General features: G+C 36.2%; 1 protein-coding gene across 4 annotated transcripts in view; it reads left to right on the forward strand.

Moving 5' to 3' along the window:
• Window positions 1–16,727, forward strand: part of LOC123712914 (protein gustavus) — a 69,816-nt gene that overhangs the window by 46,751 nt on the left and 6,338 nt on the right. For 3 of the 4 annotated variants that reach the window (XM_045666285.1, XM_045666284.1, XM_045666286.1), the window contains exon 2: window positions 15,362–15,661. In XM_045666285.1, the coding sequence (XP_045522241.1) occupies window positions 15,471–15,661 (191 nt within the window). In that variant the 5' untranslated portion in view covers window positions 15,362–15,470. Of the gene's footprint in view, window positions 1–1,762; window positions 1,942–15,361; window positions 15,662–16,727 lie in introns of those variants that run through there. The other variant, XM_045666283.1, reaches the window with a different exon arrangement.

Here is a 16,727-nt window from a genome sequence, read left to right on the forward strand (position 1 = left end):
TTCGTGTCGCCTTAATATGATAATTATACCATCATATGGAACATTTTGCTATACTACTCCTTGAACTTGAATATTTTTTTTCCTACGAGTTTAGGTGACCTTCCTTAAAGAATACATTTAAAAAATACTATTTATATAGATTATGAGTTATATCTGATATATCATAACATAGTGTTTCAATATTAATGTTGCTAGCATCACCAATACTGATAGTGAAATGCATTTCGATATTTCTTTACAAATGTGTAACTCAAAATACAATAATGCAACATCAACTCGGATCATTCATACCGTTCACTTGTTAATTGTATTCGAGCAATGGTGAAAGTTGGCCGAGCCCTCGAAATGACTCATATTTCAATAAACAATATTTACATGCAAATTAGGACAAAGTTAATAAGTCAAGTTTCTCTTGGCCCTTTGCTTTCTCGTTTTTTTTTAAATATAGCTGATTGCTTTGAATACCAAAATTCATGTCACAAATTAATTGTTAATTTTTTATACGTGTTACTAAGACATCGTGGAATAATTCTCTAATAAGTAATTTAAGTCTAACCTAATTTACTAAAAAGGATTTTTAATATAAGGAAGTGACCAATAACACTACTTACAGTCTATATTAACGGGAAGACACTCTGTTCTTGTGTTCTATTTTTCTCACTGTTTAGCACTTAATACTAACGCGCACTATCACTAATTTACTAGTTCAAATGGTTTTGTCCTTTTCAGTCTTCTCTCACTAAGCCCGTGGTGTCACGGGGTTGAATATCCTTGACATTCAGGTGATGGTGGAGCCTATGTTAAAAATGATGTTATTTTGCATCAATCTTTTTGTAAATTTATATCTGCGAAATAGTTTCTTTAGACTGCTTCAAAAGACTTGTTCCACCACGATGTATTTAATAATTTGTTACGTCATGGATAAATAACTATTTTACCACCTTCCCATAAGTTATAAATCACTTCCGTGTAATGCTTTCTGTTTATATCATTTGAGAGTATTTAGATTTTAGACCATAAGGTTTGACAACAATTATAAATAACTTATGTGTTCTGATTATTATGAAATTATAATAATTAGCATGACTATTTAATTCAATTAAAAAAGTATTTATTTGCTGATGTTTGTTTTTAAATTTATCAATCTGACAGTATCACGTTCATTCTTTGCAAATAAACGATTTATTATTATTAAAAAAAAACACCTTATACCTATGGATATTAATCTAGGCACTTATGTTTAAAATTTATAACATAAATTTTCTTTTAAAACCGTTTCGTAATGCTATTTAAAACAGCTGTGAACCCTTGTGAGGCAAATGTCACCGGCCGACCTATTTAGGCCAATTGCAAATGGTAATAATGTGTAACTTTCTTTTAACTACTGAATTAATGAACTCTAACTACATTTCAACATAGTACGCTAAATAGAGTTTTGAAAGCCGACTGAGTCATTAGTTAATGAAATTGTGTCGATACCTACTTTTAGTAAATTTAAGCGAACATTTAGAAATCCAAAAAGTACTAGTTGAAAAAATTGTTCTTTAGAAAAAAAAATACTCGTTTACCCTTTGTTCCAAATTCATGTAGATTGCCGACCCGCTCTAATTAGTTAGAGGAAATATGCAAAACGAATGCGTCTCAAAGTCAGGACTGACAGACGTCTGCGGGCGAGCACGCACCTACGTATACCTGGCGTCGCGATGCGCACCTCCGCTTCACCTCACGGAAATGGCCAAGCAGGTAGCCAGGCCCGCGTATTGTCGGCCCGTCAGTGCGCGCGTTCACTCGCCGCCAGTGGTAGTGTCCGAGGTGCGCGCACGCACGCGCTTTAGTGAGCATGGTGTCTCCACCGTTGTGAAGTGACATCGCTGTGTGTGTCCATTCAAAAACAATGTCCTGTGAAAGGAGAATAAAGGCTGCCCGTTTCCTCGCCCTCCGGTGAGTCCGTACACTTCCTGTGAAGACGTTCCCAAATGAGACAATACATACAAATGACATACAAATGAGATAACGCCGTCCCACTCGCACGCGGGCCACCTGCAATCATATGCTTTGTGTTTGTGTTAATTCTGAAAAGTGCAAACAATAGATATCGTTACAAAATAATAGTTATTGTTTCGCTAATCGCGAAGACGTTTGAGGAAGCGTATAATAGTGTTATTAAATCTACAAGGATTTACTTCAATTAATTTACAATGAGTTTCCAGTTGGTTTACGATTTCAAGTACAGAACCATTAGTACGCGACCTTGATAATGTTATGAAATCGGTATCCAAGTGAGCACATGCTTGATGAAAAGCGTGGTCAAGAATTTGATTTGGTTGTGTCCCAGTGCAGTCCTTTTGTTGGATATCGTCTGGTATGTAGGAGATTGTAATAAGGCAAGTGGTTCTGCTACAGATGTGGGGCGCTCCCCGCCTCGCCTCCCGGCCTTGAAAGGCTCTTGACCAGGCCAGTGCCGCCGATGTCGTATTTATTGCAATCTCCACGATCCGTACCGGCGAGGTTATTGACGCCTCGAGACAACTATTCAATCCTCATGGGAACTCGTAACAAATAGATTCGACATCACTTTAATGTCTGTCGCCTTGAGTGCGATCGTTCTCACAAAGATATAACTACAATGCCTATTACGTCACTGCAAAGCTAGTTTCCGCCTTTAAAGTTTTGTTACTAATGTGAGTCAGCAATCTGATATATAGGAATAAAGTCTTTCAAATAACCATGCGGAGTGCAATGTCCTTATTGAAGCCACTTGTTAATTTTTTGTCTTGTATTAAGTTGATTTTCACATTCTCAGCCAAAGTTATAAATATACTCGTCCGGCGAGAACTGTAGGATCGATGTACATCCAGCCCTAGGTGAAGGTCGACAGTTGTTCGCACTTTGAAGCTCATTGACAAGTATATTTCATCGCTAGTTTGCGAAAGATATTGCTCAGCGGCAACGTATCTAAAAGCACCATAAACTTGTGTGCTTTACAGCAGTCGGTATTGATTTTATGTGACCCAGTGTAGTAACCATATGGCGTCAGATCCACACTTTACAAAATGAGGCCGGCATATGTTGCCGCTTTCACTCCCTGCATCACAATCATTGTTACGTAGTATTCAAAGTTTCAGACTTAATCGCAAACAATCAATGCTTCCTTTGAATTATTATCAATATTAACTCTAGACATGCTGGGTTCACAATGAAACTTGTAATTTCCTTATAAGACTTTATTTACCGTTTTTTTGGGTCCAATTAGATATATTTTTCTATATTCTTGTTCATTCTTGAAATAAATCGAATGGCTTGATTATGCAAAATAATGATTTTGCTTAGTTATATTTTCTAATGAGATTCGCCGGGCATGCGTGTGTTTATTACACTCGGGGGTGGGTTTTTTGTTCACAGCAGCTGGTTAACCCCCAGTAGTGACTCACGTCCTGTATATCTAACCCAGGGTGCGTGTCATTGACCCCACTCGCAGCCCTATACGCCACACCATACTTTGCCCTTTGTCTATTATGCTATCAGGATTCGTTTAGCCCTTTATCTCAATTCTCTATGGTGCATTGCAAAAATCGATCTTTTTTATTTGAAGTTTCATTTGGCTTTTGTTCTATCTATAAATGGAGAATTTCAAAGGAATATGTTTCTGTTACAATTCACAACCGAATCTTATTGATATTTTGATAAATTCTAGCATGGGCCCTTAGTACCAAATGTAACTGGTTTAGTATACAATACGCCATACATAATGAAGAATGTAAAGTTTTACGTTCTGCTCGGTACTCGGCCCATCCGACCACGGCATGCGGTACCGGTTTCCAGCGCAGACTCACAAAGAAAACGAACAAAACAGTCACTTGTTTTTTTTACAAACGTGCCACAACACGAAATGATTCCAAGTTTACTATACTACATCTTCATAATATGTTTAATTTTTTTAATTTAACATTATTGTTCTGTTTTGTATGAAGCATCGTAACAATTATTTTTAAATGCTAATATTTTGAGTTTCTAGTATTGCTAAATGGCCCAGGTATGTCAGGTATAGGACTTGCCTATTGGATTAACAAATGATCATGAAACAGATACAGAAATCTGAATCAGTTTCTATTTTTTTTATATGTCCAATTTGTTGTAGTCTCAAAAATCAGATGAACTATTAGATTTTAGACCTACTAAGATTTCTATATGTTTTGTGGTGATTTGTTTCTAAGGCTTGCTGGTCTCACGATATTTCTCTTCATCTGTACCGCCAAGTGTTAAGAGTCGAAAACTGTAGCCACTAGCCACACACTCTTACGGCAGCTTAAATATAATACCTTCTCTCTTCTACAAAAGTCTTCTTCTCTGTCTTCCTCTGCAACTGATTTCAGGAAGTACAGGGCCGTAAAAGATAAATTTTCAATTCTATCAATAGTGAACGCGATTTAATAGTTGCCTGGCTAATATCTATTAACGTTTATTAAATTTCCAAGCATTATTTTATACGAAAAATCAGCTTGAACATTTTCTTTTTAATCTTCCGTTGAATGTGCCTTAACATTAGGCGAGTGACGACTAAGGTAAATAGTACATGAATTATTCATGTCTGTAGAGCGCTTCGTTCCGAAATCAGAGACAGGTATTCCAGGACTGCCATTATCATTTACGGTGTGAATACAAAGGGAATATAGTATAATAAATTTATTATATAAAAATTGAAATATATATATATGCATAAGCGAGATTAAATTGTCTAACGATAACATGTTATGCGCTAACCGTGGTGGAAAAATAAGTGGAGTAATTTAAATATAGAATACAGACTCCCGTATGTCAAAACGTATTTTTGTACACAGTCTGTAGTCTGTGATTGTCACACAGCGCTAGGCCTCGCCTCTGTATCTGTGGGTTAGTGTAACTGAATTATAGCAATCCAAAGGACCGTTTTACGTGCATCAATATTAGTATCATTAAATAAGAAGTAAAAACAAAATTGTAATTTAGCGGACCCGACAGACGTTGTCCTGCGTGATATTTCAAGCGATTAGGATATTAAACAGAGTATTATAGTGCAGCGCCATCTGCCGGGCTAATTTGTGAATCTAAACCATTCAGGGCTCCACCCAAAAGCATACAAAAAAAATCCTTCAAACGGTTCAGCCGTTTAAGTTCAGTGACATACACACGTACAATATAATTATATATATATAAAGATATTAACTTTTGTTATGGAAGAGCTGGGATCTCTTTTCTCTGGGATTGTAATGCATTGTTATAATGAGTAAACACATTTTTGTATAAAATACGTACGCTAGTTATTCGCTGGCCGAATAGTGTCTTAGACAACTGGGAAGACGAGACTAACTATTAACAGAACATGAATAAATGAACATTTTCATGTTACTGCTACTACGTAATTTTACTGTTTCATTAATTATTGTGCAGAAGCCAAGGGTAAAGCACATGGAAGGTAACACTTATGAGAATGTAAATGTATGTCACACGGCTACATCCCGGCGCTATGTTAAATCTAGGTCGTATGGTGTGAAAGCTGATATTGGCCACCTGCTGGCACCAGGCACAGTGTGGACAGAATACTACTGGTGACCTAAAAACTGCTCGCCAGTCACTTTGTATGAAGCTAATTTTAGGAACCTGAAAAGTTCGGGGTCTTCTGTTAGGAGCAGAAAAAGGGAAGCTATGGACCAAACAAAGTGGAGAGATATCATTAGCAGGACAGCAGGCACCTTACAGTGATACGCCCTTCAGTGGACATGGACAATACTTAGAATTATTGAATTATATTATACTGGACTTAAAGAACTGGTCTATAGTGGAGCGCTCTTATTCTATTAAGGAATAGAAGAAACATAGTAAAGTGATAACTTAGCGTACCAGTTTTTAAAACGCCGGCAACGCACTCGCGAGCTCTCTGGCCTTGAGAGTATCCATGGGTGGTATCACTTACGATCAGTTGAGCCCCCTGCCCGTTTACCCCCTGTGCTATAAAAAAAACTTTATCTCAATGTTTACGAACGTTAATTAATATATATATATATATATAAATAAATACATTTCTTTTTAATAATAACATAAAATGCTGATATTAGCTATTATGTTATATGGTAACTAAAAGAGACATTCATATGTGTGCGTTTAAAAGTGTCAAGATGCTTTAAATTAAAAAAAAATACATAGTTGCATACGCAAACAAACGGATAATACAGCATTGCGTTAAAGCCTACTCAAACAATAACCAGGCGCGGAGGTCATGTTTAAATTGTTTTTACCTTCGGCTCGTTGTTATAACCTATTGTGCGCCAATGTTCAGTCAAACACTCAATGACCCAGTTTCTCCTTCACACTGTCAAAGTTTTATTTCCTCGTTTGGATTTTTTTCAACAATTTTCGCAACTGAATGCAACTTAAATCAATTTACTTAAATCCTTTGTTAACGCTGGCTTTTCATTTTATTTATCGGGTAGGTCCTCACTGTGAGACAAAATTGAGGCGTGTGTTAATACTGTCACGTTAATCACAATCATACTTTATAGATTTTCAACGCCCAGAAGGGCGGCAAAATACATGCGAAGTTGAGGGACAAGTGTCAGAATTTGATGGAGGCCTTCGCTTCTTTGGAGGTCGTGTCGTATTAAATATAATAATAATAACTTAACATTCAATTTTAGTAGGAATCTCTCGAATTAAAGGTACCTTTTTACCTTTGGATGTTATATTTGGCCTCCTTACACACACTCACACACACGTACTCAAACTCTCTCTCTATCACATACATCCATACAACTTTATTTCTACTAACTTCTAACTAGTTGACTGTTTTGTTTTCTTTTTCCTTATTTAAAACTTTAAATTTGTTTGCCTACCCACATAGTGTACTTTTTATTACCACTCAGTATGACTTTGCTGTGGAAGGATTGGTAGTTTGGAATCCAGTCTCCCAATACCTTCTAATCTTATTATTTGTTTCAAATCTTATATGGGAGAAAATAAATAAATTACTATTATTTAGAAGCGATGATAAAGCAGTTAGTCTCTCACCTATATTAAACTTAACATTACCTAAACGACCATTTTGGCTAAATTAAAATTGTGAATAGGGTATGAGAATCCAAATATACATATATATATATGACTGGACTTGAACATTTCGATAACCTTTCTAATTGTATATTTATATTTTGCCTTATTTACCAGGTAACATGGAGGGAATATTACTAGGAATATTTTGGCAAAATTTGAATCAGTTTTGTCTAGATAATCTTAAATTTTCGCGACACCTTTTAGATTGAGGCGTGGCAGCGAAAGCAGCGCTCCCTTGACATGCTACGGCGTTTGCGCATTGCAGTCAAGGCTCGCCACCGGCGCAGGCGCATTACATAAATATTACCTATTACTCATATCATAACATGAGCTATCATCACGCGTACGGTATGTTAGGAATTCATCACAATGATGTTTATACTTTTGTGAATCGTCAGTTGCCTTTTGAGAAGATTGTATTGATTCTTTATTTAATACAATTCCTTTAAAGGAAGTCTTAATACATACATTGCTCGTATTCTGATCTTATTTCGCATACAAAAGTTTGTAATTCTGTATTTTTCTTACAACAGTCTACGGGCTGGTATGAATTCGTAAACGAAAATAAATTTTGATATTCAAGTTGTTATAAACTTATTATTCTTAAACTTAATTTAATGTTAACCCATGACATGAATGAGTTTATTATTAATATTAATATTTAGATCTTTTAACAGTTTTCCATGGAGATGTTCATAATTGCTCAGGCCAAGGTCGAAAATGTAGTTACTGACAAGAGATACGCTCAAAAGACCTCCATTTACTCGCTATACACGTCTTGCATTTATAATTTTAATGCTCAGATTTAACATAATCATGTCAGGCCTGTGATGCGGGCTTACGGTGGATAATTAAGTATTATTTAAAAAAATAATGTTATAAATGGGATAAAATTCAGAAACGAGACTTGGCGCGAACACTTTTGATTTCTCGTTCATTTCTAAGTAATTTTTAGGGCTGGTCCTTGTGTTTTCCTTCAGCAATTCCTGAATGAGTATTTAGAAAGGAATTATCTATAAGTAACGTGTGTTCGAACGTATAACAGTGCTAAGAATCACACGCTTGACCACAATGATAGCTCTTGTTGTTATAACTTAAAAATTGAAAGTGGTATTAACATTTTAATCGTGTTAAGAGATTAAATAAATGAAAAATGTTTCTGCTAGTATATATAGTATTATTTGTGGATACATAATTTTCATAGCCACGAGACACTGTGTAGACAGGAATGGCGGGATTTGGAGGAGGCCTTTGCCAAAAATGGGCACACCTAAAAATAATGATATAATATAAACGTAAATGTGTTGAAATGTTATTATTATACCTTACTTATATATTTTTCTATGAGAGTAATTGTTTATATATATGTATATACATAGTAGCCTAATTATTTATTTAAGGTTTACTAATGCGACTCTCATCCCTGAAGGGTCGTAAGTTCGATCCCCGGCGGTGCACCAATGGATTTTCTTTCTATGTGCTCATTTAACATTCGCTTGAACGGTGAAGGAAAACATCGTGAAGAAACCGGTTTGCCGTAGACCCAAAAAGTCGACGGCGTGTGTCAGGCACAGAAGGCTGATCACCTACTTGCCTGTTAGATTAACAAATGATCATGAAACCCATGCAGAAATCTGAGGCCTAAAAAGACCTAAAAAGGTTGTAGCATTATTTATGCTTTTCTGGTACGTATGTATTTATTAGTTAGTATTAATAGCAGAGTTCGCGAAAATAACTTTGTAGGTCCGTTCAGGGCCAGGGAAACCGCTAAGTAGGTTTTTCCTTGACACAAGGCTCTGTTGTAATGTAGCAACTGATACAAGGTTGCAGCGACACGCCCTAGCGATTATTTAATTGTTATTAAAAAGGGACACTTCAGACAGATAATGACGTTGTCAGAGTTCAAGCGGCTGTCACATGTCATGTCGCGTAAGGACAGCGATCTTTGACAGAAATTATTTTTTCTGATTAACTTTCTATGAAGGTAAAATGAAATGAAATTGAAAGTTATCACAACTTTAGAAAATGTAAACCTTGTATGTCAAGTATAATTGATGTCGCTTTTGGTAAAAAAAATTTTTATCGTCTCTGTACAAAGGCATCCATTTAACATAATGATCAAGGCTTACATATATAGGCAATAAGGGAAATAGGGGTTCATTTATATATATATATAAATGAATATATATATATATATATATATATATATATATGTGTGTATATGTATATATATATAAGATATAGTCCAATAACACTACGTCTTTATTAAAGAGGAAGACACTTTCTTGTGCACTATTTTTCCACTTTCAATCTTCCTATTAGAGCCGTGGTGTTATGAAGAAGTAACTCCAAATCAGACTAATTGTTGCTATTATTATTCATCATCACATAAAGGGGGATGATGAATCGATTTTGGGTCGCAGAGGCAGCGAAGTTGAGTTTATGTTGAAGAAATAAAAAAAATAGATTTTAGCAACTTTATTAAATTGTATTCGTTGGTATATTTTTTTCATCGTTAAAACATTCAATCGCCCAAAAGATCGTGAGCTATTATTATAGTAAAATGAAATAAAATGTATTTATTCGTTATAGCAATGCATTATGTGTAAGATTTGCGAACTCTTTTAAGTAAAAATACATGTTTTCATAACAAACTTAATGTTTTATTCCATAAGAAAGTTTGTAAATTTTTTTATTGTTTACAACAGCTCCCAACCAAAAAGTAATTACGCGATGCGTAACATGCCTGAATGCATGTGTGAGTGATGGTGCATGTGAGTGTGTGTGTCTTAAGTAATGTTATAATTATTATCAAGCTATGTAACAAGGATTACTAAAGTTCACACGAGTTGCCCGTACACATCGTTTGCGCTCATAGTCATCAATATTAATCGAAACATCGTAACTAAATCATACCGGGGCTTATCAATGAGATTACAAAGTTTGTTCAACTCGCGAATTAGTTTGAGATAAAGGATTTAGGGCGCCGTTAACATATATTTAACTTTCAATATATCAGTTGGTTGTATGTGACATTACTAATATATATTATACTGTTCATTGTGAATGTGTTGGTTTTGCATAGCCTTTCTGTGGTCTTCGGAAAGTGTCACCGCCTGTGTAATAAGGTCTGATATGCCCTTAGTGGGTCGGCCTGGGAGTCTCGTGCCTTTCACTCTACCTATCCATTAGTTTCTTACGGATAATATATTCTACCTCCAATTCTTCTCAACGTCACAGATGTCAAGTTTAGTCTGAGTCTCGTGACTTCCACTATACCAGTCACCACAATATTATCCAAGTCAGGATGATTTGGTAACAGACTGAAGGAAGACAGGTTGCCCATTGTTGTCTATTAACTTGTATTTATAGCCTGAATTTTTTCATATGAATTTAAAAAAATACAAAATCTAATCAGAAGTTCCTTAGGTGAAAGCACTTAATGTACTTAATTAGGTAAGTCATAACTATTAGGACGAACTTTCTACAATTGTTTCTAAACTAGTTGTTTTTTTTTCTGAAAAGTAAGATTTTGTTTCTTTATTAATTTGTGCTTTCGTAATAATTCGTAGAAAAGTAAAAATTTGTTCTTAATTTGCATTAAATCAACGACACTAAGTCGGATAAAGATTACATTTGATTATGGAAATGTTTTATTTTCTTAAGTAACAAACGTAAGATGTGTTAAAAGTAATTATTTATTGATTAACATTTACCTTTAAAATTGTTGCACGGAATATATTTATAACTGAAACATCTTTCCGGATTTCACAGAAATTGGTTGATCCGCTTCTAAAGGAAGTAATTCGCACTTATGCTGAATTATAAAAATCTATTGCGTAAAATAAGTAGGTACCTTAAAACTATAGTATATAGATACGAGACGTAGCGCTAAGTATGTCTAAAACTTATTTAATTTTGACATTCAGGAGTCACAGTTCAGGCTAAGAAGGATCAGGTTCACGACTACTAATCGGGCTGTATATTAGCGCAGAACCGCAAAATATTTATATATATATATATATATATGTGTGTACAGCAATACAGTCAACTGCCAGCATATAATATCAGAAACGTCAGAGTGCTCATAAATTAGAAACGTCAAAACTAAATTTATTTATTTGATCACGCCTTTTTCCGGAAAGCGTAGGCAGAGATCACAGATCTTGACATGCTTCTCTTTACTCTCTCGCTTCATCAACTTTCATCACAATCACCATGCATGCTCGTCTGTTATGGGTACTTTTAACTTGTACCTTCTCTAGTATATATGGGGAGATTTAAAAAAAAATTGTGCTTTTAGACGGGGTTTTGTATTTATAATATAATGCTCTAAATTAAGAATCTATTTTTTTATTCACTGAATAGAAATATATTTTAAGACCCACATGGTAGAGATCGACTATGGCTGAGACGTAGCACTGTGCCTTCTATGGTGAATGTTTGTTGTATTGTTTAAATCAAGAAGTTAATACAACAGATCGATTTGAGTATTGAATGAGATTTCGTAATGGGCCGGCCCAAAGTTTAAATCTTTCGTAAGACGACCCTTGAGCCGGCACTTTCTCCGCGTTTCGAATGTGAAATGCTCTTTTATGTAAGATTTTAAACTGAACTTTAAACCTGCGAGAATTTATCGCTTTCAGTCTGCAATTGCTGTAATCTGACCTACATACATGGTAAAGCAAGTGTTAAGCCAGTTTAAGTTTATTGGTACTGAATTAATAGGGGAAAGTATCGAAATTAATAACTAAAGGGAAGCTGTAATTGCCTCCGTGGGTCATGTAGCACTGTCCAGCATCAACAAGCTGCCATTCCCCTTGATATGAGAACTGGCGGTAAATGTAATATTTAGGGTTTAATATGTATTTATTGACGTTCATAAGTTTACATTGTGTTATCAAAATGAACAAATGATTCTGAATTTGAATAATTTGAATTTCGTCTTTGTTTTTCGACATTTGCATATACACATATTTAACAGATAGGGGTTGAGCTTTGATCAGAGCCTTTAATTAAGAATAATGTATGCCTAATCGAAGTATGAAGCGGTTCTCTGATCCAATTATTAATAAATCCGCTCGATTCTCGTTATTCAATCGAGTTCGGACGTTTCAATTTCTGTTGTGTTTTTATTTGAGTTCCGAATTAATCGTTGCCATGTTGCCAATCAAAATTTTATTCAGCATTTAACTGCTGTTTCTTGTTAAGGAGGTTGCATAAGATTGTGATATGAATGAGCCATTTTTTGTTTACATTGGTGTATTTAATAAGTGTCGTTTAAATGGCCCGAGTTTTCATAATTTATCGATTTGACACCGTACTAATTTTAATGAAGGAACTGGATATTCTGCTACTTGATGCTTAGTAAATTTAAAGATTCGTCTTGAAGAGGGTCAATTACGACTTTCGCAGTGTTGGCATAGTGTGTCAGTGTGATGTTATCCGCCTCCGTACATTGATGAGCTGAAGGCGTCCGACAGTGTTGTAAATATTAAGTTTGAGTCTTACATAACCCCTTCTGTGTTAAAATACCGCAGGGTGCGTAGAATTTCCTGACGTTAAAATAGTGGATCAGCGTGTTACTCTCATCCCTAAGGTTGTGGATTTGATCCCCGGCTGTGTACTAATCGGCTTTCTGCCTATGTGCGCATTTAAACCCGCACGTTTTGGCATCAAAATTTGACGGCGTGTGTCTCGAAACTTTGAGACTCAAACCAATAAGGTTGTGAAGCATTGTCTACTGATTATTCTTGCTATAGAAATAAATGTCAGGAATAATATGATCATTCAATAAATTTTGAATCTGTACTAAATCCAATATAGGTTTAATATGGGCGATGAATATTGGTTTACTGAATGAAGTGAGGCTGTAAAGCAGTCAATATGCTTAAAGTTAACGACGTTTGAGTGCTGGCTCGTTGCCGGCTAACCGCGTTGTTGCCAATGCCAATGGTATTTAGTATTTACCACTAATCAGGGCCTAGGTTTCGACAGTCGATGAATAGACTATAACATGTAGGACAATTTTGTCACGTATTACACTGATTAATCGGGAAATAATGTTTCTAGTTGTACAGTACAAAACGAAATATCTTCCTTATTTTTCATTGTTGTCCCTTTCGCTGTTAACGTGTTTTAATTGCTTTGTTCTATTTCATTAGTTTTATCTTAGTAATTTTTTACTTGCAGAGGTTGCCTGGAAGATATCGTTCGGAAGCGATAAGGCCAGTTGCCCACTTTTATTTATTTTAATTGTACAATATTTTTGTGTTACTTAAATGAAGTGTAAATAAATAAATAAAACAGTACTTTTTTTATTAGGACTGCCGTTGTTGGACATCTGTCATCTGATTGTCGCTTAATAGGAATTGTAGAAGTAAATTCAAACGTTTGTAAATCACCCACATATGTTGCACAGCGTGGTCGTATGTAAACATATGAATGTTAAATGTAGCTCGATTTCCTCTGGCGTTGCTATCTTAGCAAGTGTAACTGAAATATTTACTCGTGCGGTGTGCAGCGAATGATCGTCATTTGTCTAGTTCATTGTTCGTTGGCAGTTGGCACACGCTAATGTAGTCGGCCTAGCAACGCTCGAATCCATTCACCTCTCACCGAGCGTGAACGGTTATGTTGAATGCTGCCGCACCCGGTCCTACATTTACTTTTCGTATTCCAATTTTAAACTTATCGATAGCACCTGACAAGACACGTTTCCCACGATACAGATCGTGATTATGAGTCATCGACCTTTTTTGTAACGATTCCAATGTACTGAATTACTTCATTGGCTTTTTCAATTATTCAAATAATTAGTGACGAATGTTGTGGTCGTGTTCCGGCATATTCACGATAATTGGTCACGTGGAGGACGTCTGATTATTTACCTAACGTCATGTGAAGTGATGAGGTGATGTATATTTTATTACTTTGTATTGAGAGTTGTTGAACAAACGGGTTTCAAAAGAATTGTCGTTTTGGTTGAAGAGGTTTGCTGTCGGAGGTAACGCGACATTAGTACATTCACTGCCTTTCACTTCCTGCTTTTATTTACCGCTGTAGCCAGACTCTGGCCTTGTATACCTTCTAGGCATCCCTTCGATAAAGCATGGTGTAATACGTCTAACACCATACAATTCGTTGTTAGCACTTTTTGGAAGCGGTTTCCTGTTGTAATGATTTGCAATTGCCCGATGACATCACGGTGGCAAAAAAATCGAATGTTTTAGATGTGGTTTTCGTAGCGTGTGTTAGAGACCCAGGGCCACGATAACCTTGGCTTTTGAGCGGCGACTTTCACGGTTAGACCGCTTACATAAGATGGACGCTCGTGTCAGAGACGAACGCGATCTCATATGATGACATCGCCATTCACTTAACACTGGAAAACAGGTTTTTTAATGTCACATAATTGCTGGCATAAGTCATTATGAATATAGATATTGATACAATGAAAGTACGTCAGTATTCGACTTTTAAACGCGATGTGATTGTTTAACCGGTCTTTGAGTGACTTAGCCGAACCGGCAAAGTGGTTAGACGTTTTTAATGTGTAACACGTCAGTAGTTAATCTATTGTCGGTTTTTTTTATAGATTTATTAATATATTATGAAATTGAGTCAATTTTTATAATAAGAACGGAAAATTTAGTTTCGAATGAGATCAATAACCAAGCTTGATTGTTACGTTTCTTAGTGCATTTTGCTACATTGATAGCAATTATACAGATATAGTTAAAATTTTATAGAATAATTTGTCAACTGTTAAAACTCACAATTGCAGTGTTGGCTTTAACATGCGACTCTCATCCCTGAGGTCGTAGGGTCGTTCCCAGCCTGTGCACCAATGGATTTTCTTTGTGCCCATTTATCATTCGCTCGAACGGTGAAGGAAAACATGTTGAGGAAACCGGCTTGCCTTAGACCCAAAAAGTCGACGGCGTGCGTCAGGCACAGAAGGCTGATCACCTATTTGCCTATTCGAATAACAAATGATCATGAAACAGAACCAGAAATCTGAGGCTCAGACCTAGAAATGTTCTGGCGCCATTAATTTTTTAAAGCATAATTCTCTTACATACACATTTAACAGCTCCATTTATTGTCTTACTGTATTCTTCTCTCCATGGGCACGGTATTGTTATGTAATAAAAATATGCTGTTAGGTAAACAATCACTCAAACCTCTTTTCGTTGTCTCAGTATAGAAAGTTGGTTATGGAAATAGATAATAAGACTGTGACAATTGTGTTAACGTTTACTTTGTAAAATTCCAGGTACAAGAGCGGGGAGCGCTCAGTGAGGGGCGGGGGCGGTGGCGGGGAGGAAGGGCGGCGCGGCGGCCTCAAGGCGCTGCCGAAGCGCGCCCGAACCCGCTGCAGGGTAATGAACATGGGGCAAAAGCTCTCCGGCGGTGTTAAGTCCGTGCCCCGCGAGTGCACGGCCCCCTTCAAAGCAGTGGTGGCGAGGGAACTAGCCCCGGAGCCGCCTAGACCAGCGAGGCTCGACGCGTTGTTGGATGCGCCGCCCGCCCATCCTGACACGCAAGTCAAGCACGCCTGGAACCCAGATGATAGGTAAATATTATACATAAGGTTTTAACAATTCATTTCGGTCTGGAACTTTTTTGACATTTAAACTATGGCCCGACAAGTTTTGTCAAATGTTCTTCAGGAAATGTCTCAAAGAGATATCGTGGGAAGGATTGACGTCTCACCTGCCTTACCTGCTAACTATTGTCACGGATAGTTCCCCTATGAAATTTCTGGCATATCATCCTTTACAATATTCTCTATGAAAACAGGTACCACGCTCTACGGCTGTATTATTAACGTTTTTGAATTTTGACATACATTGCGCAATCGCATGTAAAATTTGTATAATACGCAAAGTTTAATATGGATTTTTTCCACCTCATCATTCAGTGAAGTTACATAAAACAATAAAATAGTTTATCGCGTTATATAATGTATGCACAAATCTTTAATATTTCACGTTTAACATAACACCAAGTTCTCACGTGTTATTCGAGCGGAATGCGTTAAAACTACTTCTTCAGTCACCGGCTTTTAAGCGGATATTTATATTGACTCAAACACTGAACACACTGCGCATCCAAGTCAACTCGAACTTTAAGTTTCCAATTACACAAGTCTTATATATTAGAAGTTTGTGTCGGCGGTTCAGTTTTCCTTTGTCCTTTCAGTGTGTAACAATTCGCAATGACATGTCTCTCAAAAATATTACTTTAATTACGATACGCTTTAATTACAATGACAGGCGAAAGAACAACTGTCAAATTCTCGTTCTATAGAAAAAAATATTTATAGTATCTGTGGTAGTTAAAAAAAGCTCGGTCCACAGTAATGTTCGATTTTTAAAAAATATATTCTTCTAGTAGTCTCGTGGTAATTTAATTTGAGAATTTCCGTTAAACCTTGTACAAAGAGAAAAGTCACTCGAATATTTGGCCACTTCCCACTACACAATACCATTGTGTGTTCCCCTTCACTATTGTAGCTAAGAAAAAGAATTATTTGTATGCGTTCGCAAATGTGTCCTTGCCGCTTGCCATTTAACAGCCAATTCTCCTCATACGTATTTGGCAGCACAAGGTTGTCTTATCGATAAAGTCGTAGGTCA

Source organism: Pieris brassicae, chromosome 8 (genome assembly GCF_905147105.1).
Source record: "Pieris brassicae chromosome 8, ilPieBrab1.1, whole genome shotgun sequence".
Classification (NCBI taxonomy): domain Eukaryota; kingdom Metazoa; phylum Arthropoda; class Insecta; order Lepidoptera; family Pieridae; genus Pieris; species Pieris brassicae.